This window comes from Pongo pygmaeus, chromosome 5 (assembly GCF_028885625.2).
Source record: "Pongo pygmaeus isolate AG05252 chromosome 5, NHGRI_mPonPyg2-v2.0_pri, whole genome shotgun sequence".
Classification (NCBI taxonomy): domain Eukaryota; kingdom Metazoa; phylum Chordata; class Mammalia; order Primates; family Hominidae; genus Pongo; species Pongo pygmaeus.
This window is the reverse complement of record NC_072378.2, coordinates 88,313,270-88,332,828: the sequence shown is the minus strand read 5'-3', so window position 1 is coordinate 88,332,828 and position 19,559 is coordinate 88,313,270. Positions and strand designations below refer to the sequence as shown.

The following is a 19,559-nucleotide window of genomic DNA, read 5'->3' as shown; positions in this document are numbered from 1 at the left end:
GTGAGGCCACCCCAGCCATGTGGAACAGCAAGTCCATTAAACTTCTTTTTCTTTATAAATTACCCAGTCTTGGGTATGTCTTTATTAGCAAGTGTGAAAATGAACTAATACACCTGGCTCTGTGAAAGTATGTTTTGTTTTCTTCCCCAAAATGCAGAAATTCATGTTTCAGGCCTCTATCAGTGATATACATGTTGAGTTCTTCAAAATAATAAAAATCTGTGAAAGAGATACATTAAAACTATGTAATCAGTCAGAATTAATTAGAGGGTATAGGGTCTATAACTCTGTTGATATGGCATTGAAAAAACTGTTAGTTGTATTTTTTACTGTGTATTCTTTGCAATGAAATTCTCTGCTTGGAAAAATATAAAAAAGACACAAAAAAGCCCAAAGTAAGATTAAAAACATTCTCTAAGGGTTCTTGGAAAACACAATGTATTTTTGGGTTATAATCTCCATGTTTGAGCTGGTTTGTGGTTACAAATTCTTGCCCCCAAGCAAGTTTGTAGCTTTGGACTATAATCTTCATGTTTGAGCTAGTTTGTAGTTACAAATTCTTGTCCCCAAGTATTTATTTGCTTCTCCTGTTTTTGTGTGTGTTTATTTTTTATTCCTTTTATCTATTACTTTCCAGAGTTTCTACTTTCACTTTGTTTTTGCTTCTATGTCTTTCTTCCTTTTGTGCTGGCTTAGGAATACATTTAAAAATATGTTTTCAGTGCTTTATTCATTATTTTGGTTGTTGTAGTTAGGACTATTGTTTAGAATATCTAGCCTGCCAAGGAATGGAAATTTGTGTGTGTGTGTGTGTGTGTGTGTGTGTGTGTGTGTGTGTGTATTCAAATCTTACGATGTATTAACTTAGATTCCTTTAGACCTATCTCTTTCTCTTATTTTGTATTTCAGTTCTTAAAACTTATATATTAAGAAGTTTTTATAAAGCTTAGCAAGAAGTTTAAATACTTTTAAAATGATTACTGTATTTTTAAAGAATACATGTGTATTTATTTTATAGCTACTTGAAGGAAATTTTGCCAAAGAAGTGAGCCATGAAATGGATGGACTTATTTTTCAGCCTACTGGAGTAAGTTCATTTGTCTGTGTGTGTGTGTTCATTTGTCTGTGTGTTTGTGTGTGTGTGTACACAGATATACATATACATACACATACACATATATGCCTCAAACTTATTTACTTGGGATTGATTACTGCTGTGATTGCTACTTTTCCTTAAAACAAATTGCTCATTATGAAAGATTTTATTTATATCTAAATACATGTAATACTAAAATGAGCACCTATCTGTTTTTCACTCAGCTTAAGAAATAAGCATTGTTGGTCATTACATTTCAAAGGAACCAGTCTTTTAATATAATTAGTTATTAAAAAATAATTCTCTACCAATAACATTACATAAATGTTTATTTCCTTTTGTAACTTGGTATACTTTTATGTATTAATCTCTCTAAAACTTCATTTTGCTGTAGTTTACTGTAGAGTAAAATTCAAACCTTGTCACTACTTGACAAAAAATAAAACTTTTGAATATTTTTTCCATGTTAAATTTTTGAAATGCACTGAAGAACTTTTACCAACTTAATGGTCGAATCATATATTTGAAGTAAGTTGTATTTTACTCTGTAGCAGGTTTTCTCATCCTCAACCACTGATGTGTTGGGCCAGATAATTCTTTGCTGTGGGAGCTGTCTTGTGCATGGTAGGATGTTTAGCAGCATCTGTGGTCTCTACTTACTAGATGCCAGGAGTATAGATGCCAGGAGCATGCTCCCTATTCCCATTTGTGACAACCAAAAATATAGTCTGATATTGCCCAGTTTCCTCAGAGAACATAATTGGCCCTACTTGATAACCCATGTTCTGTAGGGCAGTGTTTTTCAAAATGTGGCCTGTAGAGGAGGATTAGCACCACCCAGGAAGTTTCACAGATGCAGCTCAGCCCCACACCTATTGAGTAGAAACTCTGGGGATGGAGTTTAGCAGTTTGTGTTTTGACAAGTTCTCCAAGTGATTCTAACGCATGTTCAAGTATGAGAGCTACTTACTCTATAGGAAAGAGTTTATTTCGTGTGCAACCACCTCATCATATGCTGCTTTTTTTCTTCACCAACTCTTCTTTTAGTAATTAGAGTATAAGCTAGTTGAGAATTTATATATGGAGACATCAGACTGGGTGCCTGGGGTAAAAGAAAGGGAACTAATAATTTGAACACAGTATATTAAATACTGTACAGGTTGAGTATCTCTAATCCAAAGACTGATATGCTATAAAATTCATAATGTTTTGAGCACCAGCATGATGCTCAAAGGAAATGCTCGTTGGAGCATTTTGGATTTTTGTATTAGGGATGCTCAACTGTTAAGTATATATAATGCAGATATTCCCCAATCTGAAAAAAATCAGAATCCAAACCACTTCTGGTCCTAAGCATTTCCCAGAAGGCTTATTCAACCTATGCATGTAAAGCATTATATCTTTACGTGTATAATAAATCTCTGCTAAAATGCAAATTTAGAGACAATGTGATATGTGATTGGCATCTGTCTGTCTTCTAGCCCCCATTGCCAAACAGAGAACAGAAAAATCTTATCTTCTGTGGTTGAGGGAGGAGGAGATGGAGGAGCAGTAGAGGTTAGGGATGGAAATGGAAGAAAATACTATTTTAGGAAAATTAAAGTTGAATCTTTTAGTTCTAATATATTCCAGTCTCCCTAGACTGAAAAAAGGAAAGTCTAAATATAACAATAAATTCAGAAAATTTCAGTGTGTGAAACTCATGGTTCAGATCTGTACATATATTGCATATGTAGGAAAAATGGCCTGACAAGTAAGTGAGTCTCTCTTGGATGTCTAGTATAGGCAGTTGATTTGTCAGTCTGTTCCCTTTCTAGTAACTATACTTTTTTTTTTGTTTTTTTTTTGTTTTTTTGAGATGGAGTTTTGCTCTTATTGCCCAAGCTGAAGTGCAATGGCGCAATGTTGGCTCACTGCAACCTCTGCCTTCTGGGCTCAAGGGATTCTCCTGCCTCAGCCTCCTGAGTAGCTGGAATTGCAGGTGCACACCACCATGCCCGGCTAATTTTTTTGTATTTTTAGTAGAAACGGGGTTTCACCACATTAGCCAGGCTGGTGTTGAACTCCTGATCTCAGGTGAGCCGCCTGCCTTGGCCTCCCAAAGTGCTGGGATTAGAGGCGTGAGCCACCGCGCCGGGGCGTAACCACACTTTATTACAATGACTTTGTAATTGATATCTGGCATTAAGTCAAGTCTCCCTGTTCGCCAGCATTACCTTAAATATTTGTAGACAATTGGTTTAACATAAAAGTTTCAGAATCAATTTGTCATGCTACCCAGAAATTTTTGTTAGGAGTTTAATTGGAACATCTTTGAATTTAGATTAACGCGGAGAAAATTGATATGTTTGCAATGTTAAATCACTTTCTCAATGAATGCTATGGCTTTTTTTTTCAGGTCTTTTTCTGTTCTGTAATTGAGTTTAAGTTTTTTATTATTGTTATGGTAACTTCTAAATATTTGTCATTTTCTGCTTTTGTGGTAAATCGTGTCTTGTTTTTTTTTTATTGCTACTTCTAGTACACTGCCACATTATTGATTTCTTTTATTGATTCAACAATCCTGTTGAATTCTGTTAGTTCTCATCATTGTCTAATTTTACACATTGACCAGGACCTCTAGTATTGAATTAAGTATTAGTTCTAGTTACATGAGGGAGAAGACATTTATACCCTCTTCTCAACCTCAAAGGGAATGTAACTAAATTTTCTCCATTAAGTATGTTTGTGGTAGATTTCTGTTAGATATCCTCTATTGTGTTAAGAAATTTCTGATTCTGTTCTTCCAATAATTCTTTTTAAAATCATAAATAGGTTTTGGGCTTTAACACCTTTTAAGGCATTAATTTTAAGGCAGTGATGCCTCTTCGGTATTTATTAAGGTTATCATGTCATTTTCATTTTTACACCATTTATGTAGTAAATTACACTGATTTTTCTCATGTTGACCCATCCTTGCATTCCTGGGATAAATGCTACTTGATCATGATATATATAATTTTTTAAGCATACTTTTGGATCTAGGTATAATTGCTTCTTGAGGATTTCTGCTACCTTATTTCTTACAGTTCATTTTTCTCCCCCCCCCCTTTTTTTTTTTTTTTTTTTTTTTTTGAGACAGCGTCTCACTTTGTTGTCCAGGCTGGTGTGCAGTGGCACAAACATGGCTTACTGCAGCCTTGACCTCCTGGGTCTAAGCAATCCTCGCACTTCAGGTCCCCAAGTAGCTGGGACTATAGGCGCGCACCACCACGCCTTGCTAATTTTTGTATTTTTTGTAGATACGGGATTTTGCCTCGTTGCCGAGGCTGGTCTAAAGCTCCTGAGCTCAAGCAATCCACCTGCCTCAGCCTCCCAAAGTGCTGGGATTACAGGTATGAGCCACTGTACCCGGCCAATTTTTCTCATTTTTGTATATTCAGAATAATGAAGGTAATATTTTTTATTGTTGAAAAAATTATGTAAGTTGCACATAATCCATGGTAATGCCTATCCATGATTTTAAAAAATCAATTAAATGAGTGATTTGTACTGAAAAATAGAACAGTCTCTTTCCAAACAGTCTCTTACCTTTTTCTGCACCCTAAGTACTACTCCTAGGAGGCAATTATTTTCCTTTTTTTTTTTTTTTTTGGCTTTTACTTCTACAGTTCTACACAGTCTATGCTGTTCTTTTTTGGTTTTGTATTTTATACGTGATCTGCTTACTTTGTACTGTGGAAGAATAGGATTGAGCCCTCTAATTCCACTAACCCCCTCCACACCCCTTTCTCCTTCTGTCATCCTATTGTAATTACATCACGTATTTGGTCAAATTAATATTCAATTTTTATATTTTTATGGTGACATAAATATTGTTCCTATCTGAGTCAAATAGTATACAATTATATTTTCTTTTTTAGAAAAGTCTTGTCACCTAGCATTAGGAATATTTTTGGTTATTATAATTATTAATATTTCTTTCTTTAAACTCTCCAAAAGAACTGTTTAATTTTTTTCAATGCAGTCAAATATATAAGATCCATTTTTCATTTGAAGGTGTTCTTTCTGAAGCCTTCCATTCTTTAGTCCTGCTGCATAGCCTTTTCTTCTTAGAGTTTCTTTTCACTATTTCATCCAGGAAATCCCTTTTACCTTTCTTCTCTGATAGATTTCCCTACTTTTTTGACTTTTATCTTTTTTGCTTTTTTGATTTGAGTGATCTTGAAAACCTAATGCTGTACAAACTGGTCCTTATACTTATGGAGCTTTTGTTTCAGCTGTAAACTGAACATGTTATTCTCAGTGGTCTCTAATCTGTTCTACAATTTTATGGCTCTGACTTAGCCCCAAATTTTTTATTGTGTTTGTGTAGTTCTGTGCAACTTGGTATAATCTTGATTATCTTGTAATAAATCAAGCCTCCCTGTTTGCCAGGACGTTCTTAAATATTTACAGACATTTTGTTTAACATGTAAGTTTCAGAATCTGTATGTGATGTTACCTAGCAATTTTTATTAGGAGTTTAATTGGAATGCCTTTGAATTTAGATTAATTTGGAGAAAATTAATGTGTTTGCAATGTTAAATCATCTTCTTATATATACTAGAGAATTAGGGAAAAGGTACAATAAACTTAGCTCAGGACTACCTGTCTAAATGTCAGAAATTTCCAGAAGTTTTAGATCTACTCTTAGTTTACATATTCAATTTTGTATTTTTAAAAACTTTATCTTGTAAGTTATAACTGATAGCAATATTAGACAATAGAACTAAAAAGAAGAGAATAATTGTACTTAAATTCTCTATTTGTAATAAGCTTCCTAAGACACTGGCTTTCTCAACCTCTTCCACCTTTTGGATGGGTGTCTTTATACTTGTCTTCTAAGGTAGTTCTATCCCCCTTTCCTTCTCTTCATAGAGAAAAGTGTATTTTTTATGGCTATAGCTGTTTTGGTTAAATCAACCTTTAACCCATGCCTTTTGTTTTGCTTCTAGTACTCTATTTCTGCGTTCATATTATACATTTCTACTAGGGACAACCAATCTTCAAACAATCACTGAAGTCTGTTAAGTGGCTCATCACTTTGTCTTTTTGGGTTGTCCTTGCTATTTATTCCTTATTTAAAGAAGATCATGTCAGATTTGGCTCAAATTGTTTTATACTCAACCTATTTCAGTAGCTTCTTAACTGCTCTTTGTATCTGTATTATCTTTCCAGTCTACCCCTGTTTTTTGACCTAGTAAAATTATATTATGGAAGAAACCCTCATATGGGGGAGACCAGTACTGACTGATAGAAATGTAACATGTAACACAAATATGATCCACATATATACTTTAAATGTTTCTGGTTGCCACATTAAGAAAAAAAAGTGGTAAAATTAATTTTAATAATATATTTTACTTAAACCACTATATCAAAAGTATTATCATTTCAACATTTACTCAATATAAAAACAATTATTATTTTTGTACTAAGTATTTGAAATCCAGTGAGAATTTTACACTTCCAGCATGTCTTGGACTTGCCACTGTTCAAGTGCTCAGTGGCCATGTGTGTAGTAGACAGTGCAGGTATAGATATATTGATTTATTGTTTCCCATTTCTTGTATGTGCTCATGGCTTTTGTACATGATTCATTTGTGATCTTCAGTTGAACTGTAATTCTCTGTGTAATGATAGATTTTTCTTCTCCAGCTTGCAGAACAAAATAAGGTTACATTTCTTTATTCAGATGCAATAGGCAGGCTCCTACACTCCTTCCCCTTCCAAATCATAGTGCATTGCAGTATTGCAAGGGTCCCTTTTTTTATTTCGATGTTCTTCCCTTTTAAAATTGTGCTTTGAGTTGTTTGTTTCTTGTTTTTTGTTTGTTTGTTTGCCTTTTTTTTTTTTTGCTTTTTTTTTTAAAAAAATTATACTTTTAAGTTCTGGGATTCATGTGCAGAACCTACAGGTTTGTTATATAGGTATACACGTGCCATGGTGGTTTCCTGCACCCATCAACCCGTCATCTACATTCAGTACTTCTCCTAATGCTATCCCTCCCCTAGCCCCCCACCCCCGCCACATACCCCAGTGTGTGATGTTCCCCTCCCTGTGTCCATGTGTTCTCATTGTTCAGCTCCCACTTATGAGTGAGAACATGTGGTGTTTGGTTTTCTGTCCCTGTGTTACGTGCTTCGAGTTATTAAACGTGTCCTATTCAAGGGGTCTTGATTCCAGACTCCAGTTTCTGGAACGGTGAAATGCTACTGAGTTTGTAGATGGAAACCATTTTTTGTGCATTTACTGCCTTCAGCCCTCTATGTTGATAGTGTTGAAGAGAGGTGTTTTTAAGCCACACCTGTTAGTCTGATGGTAGTATTTTAGGGTATAAAGAGTTGAAAAGGTAGTTGCTAGGTTTCTTTCATATCACCTTAGTCATGAATATTTAATCTTAAACCTCTTTAAACAAAATTGACACATACATATTTACATTAAATAACTATTTCTCTATCATGACTTTTATAGCAGCTTGGTCAGAAGTGATACACCTTTGTCTAGAATTAGATCTTTCTTTCCATGACAGTCTAGGTCCTGATCATCAACCTGTACCTTCTACTTCTCTGATATGGAGATTTTTCAGTTCTTTGGTAGCAGCTGGTCTCATTCTGAGGCCACCAGTCTAAGAGAGATGAGATCTTAGATTCCTGTGCACACTCTGTGTCTTCATTGCTCTCCATTCCATAGGATTTGTGGGAGATTGATTTGCTTTCATGAAGCTGGAAGCAATATCTTTTTCTATCTTTTCTCTTGAAAAATTGTTACTAGTTGCCAAATTGCTTCAGAACTAAAACTGATTGCTTAAATGATTATTCTCAAAGCAAAAATGGTTCTCTTTAAAGATGCCTTGCTGTTTCTAGCTACCCCTCACAAGCTATCCTTTGGTTATATTTTTGCCTCACAAAATCTATGGGCTGTGGTTATATTTTTGCCTCACAGAATCTATGGGCTGTGGTTATATTTTTGCCTCACAAAATAATCTGAGGTTATTAGTCCTTTCCTTCCTTATTTCTTTTTAAACCTCCATTGTCTAGGATAGTGTTTAGCCCAGTATGTCTTAGAAACTGTTTGTTAAAGGAATGAAAATGCATCTTTGTGTTTTCCCCAGTCTTTCAGATTTGACTGGTTTTATATGTTAACAATGTAGGTAAATACCTTTTAAATTTATAGCTATTTTATCTTCCTTGCTGCATAGGAATATGTATAGTCTAATTTATGCTGTTATCTTTTTTCCTTTCAAAAAACTTATCAGTGGCTTTCTTTAAATTCCCACTTTTCTTTGCCAAGTTCAGAATCCAAACACCATTCTTCCCTAAAACAATAACATGAGTTTTGTCCTCTGCATATTCTCTTCAGAAACTTCCCAGTGGGTTAGGAGTGGTCTCTGGTTAAACAAACAAACAAACAGACATCACTGAATATCTTTTTGATTCTCCAGTTTTTCATCTGTAAAATGTAGAGGCTGTAAGAGCTTAACTTTGAAATTCTCTTATGGTCATATGATGATCAATGCAAATGATATAAATCAGTACTTGAAAATTCCTTCTTTCTGCCAATAATCTGGTGAAAATCTACTAAGTAATGAATTTTTAATAAAAGAATAAACTGTTTTATTTTAGTTTCCTAAAAATAATTTATGTTTTAAATGGCAAGTTAGACAATTAAAATAAACAAGACTTCTTATGAAGTTTGATAGTATGACTATTACATGACTGTATTCCTATTGATTTTTTTTCTCCTGCCATCATTTATTTTTTTGGTGGGGGAGACAGTCTTTCTCTGTCGCCCAGGCTGGAATGCAGTGGCACAATCTCGGCTCACTGCAACCCATGGTTCCCAGGTTCAAGTGATTCTTTAGTAGAAATGGCATTTTACCTTGTTGGCCAGGCTAGTCTTGAACTCCTGGCCTCAAGTGATTTGCCCACCTTGGCCTCCCAGAGTGCTGGGACTACAGGCATGAGCCACCACACCTGGCCATCCTGCCATCATTTCAATAGACTTTTCACTTTTATATCTTTTATCTCCTAAGTTGTTAAGATTATAAAATATATGGAATGTCTCTGAAAGGGTCACATTTTGTTCATCAGTGGACATGGTCAGCTTCTTCCAAAACTATTAACTTATTTTTATTAGAACAGATTTATTTTATTTATAACAGATTCTAGATTAGTTTACGTTTATAACTTATTTCAGGAAACATGTTTTACAACTACCTATTTTGGTAACAGTTTAATTGATGGCATAGCACTGTACTATACTAGTTATAAGAATCTAGTTCATCATTTTCATTTTCCATGAAATTTTAATGATTTCAGTCTTTGTTTCTTAATGTTTTATTTCTGATTGTAATTTCTCATGATCGTTTTCTGTCTAGTTCTTTATTTCTTAAAAGCACATGTTACCAACTTTAATTCTCTTAGTTTTTATCACTAATATATACCTTTCATCATATTTTTGGTGTGCTCTTTAATTGGATGGTTAATTTCTAAAATAGCATCTGGCTGTAAGAAGGATGTTGGTACATAATCACATGTCTACCCATCCTAGTTAATTCAGTGGTTATTTTACATTCCTACTATATTTTTGGTAAATATTCTAAAGGGTATTCTAAGTATAAATATATATTAACTGTGCCATCCAGAATAGGCTCCAGTTTCGCATAAATCCATTCGGGTAGCAGGAGGCAATTTTCTCTCTCAAATGCAAAATTTCATTATATTGAATTGTGTAGCCTTTGTTATTTTTTCCTTATTTTGGTTTTGCAATTTCAACCTCAGATTCTCCTGCAAAGGCTGATTTTTTCCTATTTTTAGTTTATCCTCAGTTTAGGCCACCATCACGAGAGTGGTCTTGTGTATTCCACTTTCAGACTTTTGATTTGCCAAAGCCCCAGATTAAACCTGTACTTAGCCCTTATGCAGAGATTTATGACTTTTCTACCTCTTTAAAAAAATGGAAATATGTTTCTATTAAAATAAAGTTGAATGACATTATCAGACACTATATGATATTCTGCTAAAGAAAGCAGAGTTTAAGACACATTTTTCTAATAATTCTTACTCATAAAGTCTCCTTATGACTTTAAAAGAAAGAATACTTAAGATTTTTCTCACTTCTTTTGTGCTTATACATTGTCATCAATTTCCTTTTCACCAGGTGAAATAGCCTTTTTCTGATTGCTGTTTGTATATTCAAAAGAACCACCTTAATTTTCCTTTTCACCTGCACTAGGTCTTATTTGTAAGGAGGAAGTAAGAAGAGAGTTGATTATAGACAGATGTGGCTTCCAGTGGTGAGAGGAGACGTGATTTTAGGTGGTCCAGGGACAGGGCATCAGATGACACTGAATCATACAATGAGAAATATAGTCCCATTCTTGTTTTTATTCAGTCTTTCAGATTATAAGGAGAAAGTCTATTTCTAGTTTTTAATATCTAAAACTTGCTGATCTTTCCTTTTCAACAAGAGTGTAGGCCCACTTTTAGACTATTCAATAAGCAACATATCTACTAGAATTTAGTATCATTGATTAATTTCTATCTTTTCTAATTTTAGTACTACTGGTTATTTAGGGTAAGCAATACCATTTTCTAGTATAGTATAAATGGTATACCATTTGTTATAAAGTTTCCATTTAAAATATATATTTTTTAGATTTTAGAGTGAACTAATTTAAAGAAAAATATAATAATAGTGGTGGTATTTTGATGTGATAGAAATCCTGGGCCAAGCATGGTGGCTCACGCCTGTAATTCCAGCACTTTGGGAGGCCAAGGTGGGCAGATCACGAGGTCAGGAGATTGAGACCATCCTGGCTAATGTGGTGAAACCCTGTCTCTACTAAAAATACAAAAAATTAGCCAGGTGTGGTGGTGAGCGCCTGTGGTCCCAGCTACTTGGGAGGCTGAGGCAGGAGAATGGCGTTAACCCAGGAGGCGGAGCTTGCAGTGAGCCGAGATTGCCCCACTGCACTCCAGCCTGGGCGTCAGAGCCAGACTCTGTCTCAAAAAAAAATAAATAAATAAAATAAAATGTAGAAAACATGATGGTACTAGCTAGTTACTATATTAGTTTCCTATGGCTACTTTAACACATTACCACACACTTGATGGCTTAAAACAACATACATTTCTTCCCTTACAGATCTGGAGGTCCCAGCACTTTGGGAGGCCGAGGTGGGCGGATCACTTGAGCCCAGGAGTCTGAGATAAGCCTGGGCAACACAGTGAGACCCCATCTCTATAAAGAATGAAAAAAATTAGCCAGGCATGGTGGCACACACCTGTAGTACTTGGGAGGCTGAGGTAGGAGGATCGCTTGAGCCTGGGAGGTCAAGGCTGTAATGAACTGTGATTGTGGCACTGCACTCAGGCCTTGGTGACAATTGTTTTTAAAAAAAATTGAAAAAAAATTGAAAAAAAAAAAAGGTACTTGTGATTGCATTTAGGGTTCATCTGGGTAATTCAGAATAATCTCCCCTGCCCTTGAATGGCCTTAATTTAATCATACCACCAAAGTCTCTTTTCCCATATAATGTAACGCATTCCTGATATCTCTAGGTGGCCGTCTTTCAGCCCACCGAAGTTATAGCTTAATAAGACGTTTCCAACGGATAGCTGTAGACCTTAATACCCAGTGTAATTTCTGATTCTGTCTTTGTAAGATTTGTAAATTACCTTTCTTTCTTAGACTTCCTATTAAGAGCAAGTTTTAAATGAGAAGTTTAGGACCCTTAATCAGGCCAAGAACTTTTTAAGTAAAATTTGCCAACATTTCAAAATTTTTCTTCTGGGGAAGTCTAAAACTTTTTGATGAACTCAGCTTTAATAATTAAGTGCAGGGCAAGTAATACATTGTTATGAGAAAAGTAATATAGTATATTAGAGGTAATCTGCATTTTAAAAATAATGTCAAAATGTGTATAAATTTTTCTTTTATTTTTAAATTGGAGGATATACAAATTTTATAACGTGTAGTTATTTTCCCTGAAAATCTTTTAACCTGTCTGGAGGTCAATCCTTCAGTCTCTTGCCTGCTGTTACTCTTCTTGGAGTAGAGAAGGTAGAGGAGCTAGGGTCCACTCTTGGGTAAACTTTCACTTAACCTGGCAGTTTCGGTTTTTCTCTTCTGTTTTGAATCTTCTCCACCATAGCTCTGCCTTCAGCTTCTTCACAGAATAAACATATCTCCTACCTTTTGCCAGCAGTGGAGGAGAGAAGCTAGAGGTTTAGTGGTCCTTCTATAGACTTTCCCTGGTCTCCCTGTTTTATGTCCTGTGCCTTACCTTTATCCCCTGGCAGCCTTCTAGGTTACCTGTTATTTATATGACTCAATCCTTTCTGGGGCACTGCACCAGGAATGACTTGCATTGGCGTCCTTCTTTGCATGTACTTAGTATTTGGTTTTCTTTGCTGTATGCTGTGTTAACTTCTGTACTTTCTATCTTTTAAAATTACATTGCTGTGGTTTTTTTTTTCTGCTATTGTCCGTCTCCTATTTTTGTTTTCCCTTTCTGTTGATACCTCTTTTTTTCTGTAACTCTCACCTTTAGTGAGGTTTTATATCAAAGCAGGTATAAATACATGTTTGGTCTACCATTTATCCTAAAATCTTTGAAACTTTTTATAGTGTGGTGTTGCATCTATTGGTTCCTATTAGCCAACAATTCAAGTAAATCAAGAAAGGGATAGTTGAGTGATCAGCCTAGTGATCTGAAAGGGTGAGTGTATATAAAGTGGAGAACAAGTCCTGATGAAGTGCAGGCAAAGCCTGTTATCCATCCTCTGGTACCACAGAAATATTCCAAAGGCAAATCAATGGCAAAAGATGATGAGGATTACTTGTGGATCTACTTGTGAAAAAACTCCTTGGCCCAACTGTGTTTGGTGCTAGTTACTTAAAACTTAGCAAGAAGTTTATTCTGCTCTGTTACATTAATTATAATGAGTGAATTGAGGTTGAATAAAGGGTAGAAGATGTTAGTACTGTTGAAACAAGAAGATATATCTATAGATATCTACATATTTGAGACAGAGTCTTGGTTTGTCGCCCAGGCTGGAGTGCAGTGGTGTGACCTCGGCTCACTGCAGTCTCTGTCTGCTGGGTTCAAGCGATTCTCCTGCCTCAGCCTCCTGAGTAGTTGGGACTATACGCTTGTCCCACCATGCCTGGCTAATTTTGTTTATTTATTTATTTTTGAGATGGAGTCTCGCTCTGTCGCCCAGGCTGTAGTGCAGTGGCGCAATCTCAGCTCACTGCAACCTCCGCCTCCCGGGTTCAAATGATTCTCCTGCCTCAGCCTCCTGAGTAGCTGGGACTACAGGCACACCCCACCATGCCCAGCTAATTTTTGTATTTTTAGTAGATATCGGATTTCACCATGTTGGCCAGGATAGTCTCCATCTCCTGACCTCGTTATCCACCGGCCTTGGACTCCCAAAATGCTGGGATTACAGGCGTGAGTGTAATTAACACACCCGGCCTAATTTTTAGTAGCGATGGGGTTTCCCCATGTTGGCCAGGCTGGTCTTGAACTCCTGGCCTCAGGTGATCCACCCGCCTCGGCCTCCTAAAGTGCTGGGATTACAGGTGTGAGCCACCGTGCCTGGCCAAAAAAGAAGATATTTTGAATCCTAGCAAGTTATTGAAGAATAGTGATAAAAAATACTATATTAAGATGATGATTCTATTGAGAACAAACTCCCAAAAACCAGCTTAGGAGAAAGTTTTATTGTTTAGCTTTTGATTTAATATTCTACTTTCAGAGACATAACCATGTAACACATTCATAATTGGACATAGTTTACTTATTACTTTTATAAGAAGGAAAAGTTAATCAGTGGTTTAATTAAGGAAATAAAGCTCAGGATATTTGTGTTTATAAAGAAGTACACTAATATCTTATTTTGACTAAGACACAGAGCAGTCATTAATCATCATGAAAGCCTGGATTCAAACAAAGTAGATTACATTGCATTTACAGAATTATAGAACATCAGAGGTTATCTAGTTCACTCATTGGTTTCAAAAATATAAACTCCAATGTTCTAGGTTTCTGTGAAGTGCCTCAGGTGACTGCATGGAGGGATAGGTTACTAGGTCAGCATTCTGTTTCCATTGCAGTGCTGCTGATTTACTAATATTACTTTTATATATTGTGTTTGTAGATGAGATTATGTTTTAAAAAGGGCTTTAGCTGCTAAGTAAATGATGTTTGAATCAACTACTTTTTTGAAAGGTCGCCAGTCATCTCCTTTCATTGAAAAATCAAGATAATTTTCACCCTTTTTTACTGGACCATTTAGTGTTAGTCTATATTCTGTTCACTCTTTCTTGAAATACTTTCTTTTATGGCTTCTGTGGCACCACATGCTCCTGATTCCTCCTAGTCTTTTGCCATTCTTTGCGGTCCCTTTCGAGCTCTTCGTCTTCTACCAGCCATTGAAGTTTGGCGTTTCTCGGGGCTCAGCGCACCAGATTTCATTCTTTCTCATGCCCTACTCTTTTTCTAATAATCTCATCCATACCTATGACTTTAGTTCTTTTTTATCAGCATGTTACTCAGACTTCAGATTTCTATGTAAGCCCCAAATTTGGTTATCTTATTGCCCACTCTGATACCGCCTTTTGAATTTCTCAAAAACATCAGAAGCACAATACAGACAGTTCCCAGCTTATGATGGTTTGACTTATGATTTTTCTGTGGATAGTAATGCCATTGTAAGTTGAGAAGCATTTGCATATCAAAGACAAACTCTGTCTCTCTTCCTGAAATGATCAAATAAGCAGACATACAAACTGGTTCTTTTCCAGCATTTCCACCTCAGTTACTAAATGCAGTTACTTAAATCAGAAATCTAGCTGTCATCTTTGGCACTGTCCCCTTCCTTCATCTCCAAGTCTTTCTTTATCTTTTAAGTAGCTCTTAAATTATTCCCTTTTTTCTCTGTTGTCACTGCTACTACTCTAATCCAGTTTGTCATTCATTGCCTCTTGCTGGAACCACTACAGTGGCATCCTAACCAGTCTTACAGCATCCATTCTTGCCTCCCTCCAATCTTTTCTTCACTCCTTTTTTTTTTGTTTTTGAAATGGAGTTTCGCTCTTGTTGCCCAGGCTGGAGTGCAGTGACGCGATCTGGGCTCACTGCAACCTCCGCCTCCTGGGTTCAAGCAATTCTCCAGCCTTAGCCTCCTGAGTAGCTGGGACTGCAGGCCTGCACCACCACACCCAGCTAATTTTTGTATTTTTAGTAGAGATGGAGTTTCACCATGTTGGCCAGGATGGTCTGGATCTCTTGACCTTGTGATCTGCCAGCCTTGGCCTCCCAAAGTGCTGGGATTACAGGCATGAGCCACCACGCCCGGCCCAATCTTTTCTTCTTTCCATATTGAGTGATCTTCCTTAATCTCTAGTGCTTTCTCCTTGTTCTCAGGTTAACCAACATTTCTCAGGAAACCAACATTAGATTTGGAGCCAGTTTACTTTTTTCTTTATCACATTTTGCCTTTTGGTTTCCTTGTGTGTTTTGCTGTTGATTCAAAAATAACTTTAATGTTTTTTATTTAAAGGTGGCTTAATTATATTATTCACAAACAGTGATATAAACAATAATATAAAGAGTCAATTAGTCAGTTTGGGATGCTGTAACAAAATACCATAAACTGAGTGGCTTATAAACAACAGAAATTTATTTCTCACAGTTCTAGAAGCTGGGAAGTCCAAGATCAAGGTGTTGGCAGATTCAGTTGTGTGGTGAAGGCTTGCTTCTTGGCTCATGTTGTGTCCCACATGGCAGAAGGGGCAAGGGAGCTTTCCTGGGTCTCTTTTCTAAGGGTAGGAGTCTCATTCATGAAGGCAGAATCCTCTTGACTTAATCACCTCCCAAAGACCCCACCTCCTAATACCATCACATGAAGGGGTTAGGATTTAAACACAGGAGTTTTGGAAGGGACACAAACATCAGTCTGTAGCACAGTGTTTTAAAAAAATTTGAAATGTAACCTATACTTGACAAAAAAATATTTGAGAAAAACTTTGGTATTTTCTTCAAAAGGAAAAAATTATCTGTTTATTTTCAATATAAACCTATTTTCTTTCTAAGATTTAAGGTTCAAGCTTTCATCAAACAGAAATGATCATTTTTAAAAAGAACCACTATCAAATTGAATTTTCCATCTCATTATCAGCTTCTATAATAAACTATGTTTTATTAGACTCCTATCTATACGGTTTTCAGTTCTGTGATTACATTTCCATTTTGAATTGCTAATTTTTGGCCATTCGTCACTTAAAAATGAATATTTTAACGTGATGATTTGGTATTTTAATATGCAGGTATTTGATCTTTTACATGATAGCTATTAGATTGTTTAATTTACAAAGTTGGTAGTAAAATGAAATCTTATTTGTTTACTAGCTTTTATAAGTAGATTTTAGTGTGGATTTATGTAGCATATTACAGTTTTACATGTGGAAATAACATTAATTTTTAACCTTTTGAAAGATCAGCTTTGATTTTACTTTTATCATCTGGAGAAACTATGTTTCTAGACAAGAATTGTATGCCGTTAATCTATCACTATGAAATAAAAACAGAATAGTGGATTGTATAATTGAAGTAAGAATAAAAATCTTGATGAAAGTATTTTTGTTTTATATTTAGAAAAATGGCTTTTCTTGTTGTACCCACTAACTCTACTATGGTTAGTAAAACATAATTGTTTCTATTGAGTCTAGAGTTACTTACTTTCAAGTAGTAGAGATATAATTGTTTTTTAATGTTTTCATCACTATTTTGATTTTCCTATAAGGTGGGTCAGCTTGATTTTATGTATCTGGTATTCATCAGTTTGCATAGAAATTTAGAGTCAGCTTTGATTTTAATATTGCATTCTTTTGAAATATTAATATTTTTATTAAATCTTTACTACTGCCAGGTATATTGAATGTTATGGATAGATTGTAAAATGAAAATTGGAATTAGCCTAATGCCTTGTCTTGAAGTACGTGACAAATTAGAATGGTTTTCCTCTGTAGCAAGGATGTTACCATGGTGAGAGCTTCTGTTTCCATGACATTTGCTTGCATATTTTGATAGGTCTTCAATTGAAGAAGGGCTCTGTTTTCTGGCAGGCTGCAAAAGTGTCATTCTATCTTTTCTCAAAATGTGTTACTTTTATTGAAAAATATAATTTTCCAAGGAATTGTAATAGCAAAGTGCCAAGAAAGAAAATATACCTTATTTTATTTTTTTTTCCTTGTTCAACTTTTAGAGCACAGCAAAATATTCTTAGCTTGCTTTGTGTAAGGAAGAAAAAGGAAAACATCATTTTCAGTTTTTAAAATAAATATTTACTTTTTTTTGAATTTTGTTGGCAAAATAAACAGCTACAGATGCATAATTTGTAATCAGTCTCAGCTAGATATAGATATATCTGTACAACTAAAAGGAATTGCTAATGATGATATATTGGTAGCAGAGAAAGGGGAAATAAATATAAATAAGGACTTCACAAAAATGAAAGAAGTGGTGAATTCCTAGAGGGTAAGTATACAGAATACCAAATCAGTTCTCATATAAATGATACGTATTAAACACTTAATGAATTAGGGATAGTTCTTTTTATTAATAACTTATGTTTAATGTTGAAACATTAATGGTAGATTTTTAAAATTGTCATTTTACAGTGGTGTAATTTTAATTTTTAAACTAGATAATACAATCACGTGGTTCAGAAATTTTAACATGTATTTAAAAAATACATAGAAGAAAATCTCCCTCTCATACTTCTTCCCTAGTTTCTTTATATATATAGAAGCAAATACAAACGTGTGAATACATTCTTATTTTCATTCCACTTTTTCAAAAAGGTAGCATATTATTTTATACTTTGCTTTTCAGAGTTTGTCCGGGTATATTTTTAATGTCTATTTTGTTAGCGCTTTGATTTAGGCATCTAGGGAGATATATTGGAATCACAGCAAAAAGATAGGGTTTATTAATTGATATTTCTTATCCCTTATGCTTATAGCAATTACGCATTTTAGAAGGAAATATTTAAAAGCACACATTTTGTCTATGTAGGGTCAGAAAATTGATTTTCCTTTTGTTGTCAAAGTTCAGTGATAACTTTAGTGGCTCTTTCTACTGACAGAGCAATTCATTTTGTAAGAGCTACAAACTGAAATAGTCTCTAAAGAATATGTATTTATACGTGCTATTTCTTCTGCCTGAAACTATTTTCTTTTCTATATTACTCCCATTTATCCTTCAACTATCAAGTCAGATGTGCTTCCTTGAGGAAGCCTGGTTGTCTAGGTGAGCATGACTCTCCCCTGCGCCCCCACAGTATTCCCATTGGCCTCAAAGCACTTAACATGTATTAATTTTTAGTTATTTTAAAAATTACCATTTCTCTTACTAGACTGTAAGTACCATGAAGACAGAGACCATCTCTGTCTCATTCACAGTGATATTTTTAGTGCTTATAACAGTAGGGTGAATATTAAGTACTGTGTTGTACATGTAGGCAATCTGAATGTTTTAGTTCCTCAGATTCACCGTACTTTCTCTTCTGGCTACTTAACTCATTCTTATTGCCTGTATAATTCTCAGCTTAAATTTTACTTCCCCTGGGAAACTTCTTTTTATCTTTTTGACTGTGTTACATTTCATTTTCTCAGCTATTATAGCACTGTGAACTTCATCTTTCATGAAATTCTTCACAGTTTTTTGTAACTGCTTATTATTTGTCTGAAACCCCCATTATCTTTATCTTACTGGCCTCTAGCACAGAGGTTGACACAGGCTTAGCAGTTGATCAATAGATACTGGTTTAAAAAAAAAGAATGAATGCATACTTTAGATCAGTGCTTCTCAACTGGCATGATTTTACTTCCCAAATAACAGTTGACAATATGTGGGGATATTTTTTATTATTTTGATTGGCCCATAGAGGCCAGGGATGCTGTTAAACCTCCTACATTGCACGGAACAGCCCCCACAACAAAGAGTCAACTGCCCCAATGTCAGTAGTATTGCTGTTAAAGAACCCTGCTTTAGACTGTGGATTTCTTTGCTTTCTCCATATTTTCTTAGATTTATAGATTCATAAATTTATAGGGCTTTTGAATATACTTGAACAGATATCTTAACCATTTTGTCTTTTTTCTTTAAATTCTATATTTTGTGACAATTTAACTTTTTTGACGTATAGAAATTGTATATATTTAGGGCATACAGCTTGATGTTTTGATATACATTGTGAAATAATCACTACATTTCAGCTAATTAACATCTGATATCTCTGTCTACCTGCCATTTTTGTACGCTTTGACCAGCGTCATCCCATTTCTAGTTCCTTCCATTTCCAGGCAGCAACCATCCTAATCTGTGCTTCTATGAGTTTGACTAATTGAGATTCCATGTATAAGT

The 19,559-nt window shown here is 35.2% G+C and overlaps 1 protein-coding gene across 3 annotated transcripts in view; it reads left to right on the top strand.

Moving 5' to 3' along the window:
• RNGTT (RNA guanylyltransferase and 5'-phosphatase) overlaps nt 1-19,559 on the top strand; it is a 358,579-nt gene that overhangs the window by 164,212 nt on the left and 174,808 nt on the right. For 2 of the 3 annotated variants that reach the window (XM_054491099.2, XM_063666408.1), the window contains one exon: nt 1,019-1,087. The exons of the other annotated variant lie outside the window; for it this stretch is intronic. In XM_054491099.2, coding sequence (XP_054347074.1) covers nt 1,019-1,087 — 69 coding nt within the window. The remainder of the gene's footprint in view (nt 1-1,018; nt 1,088-19,559) is intronic. 3 annotated transcript variants of the gene reach the window in all.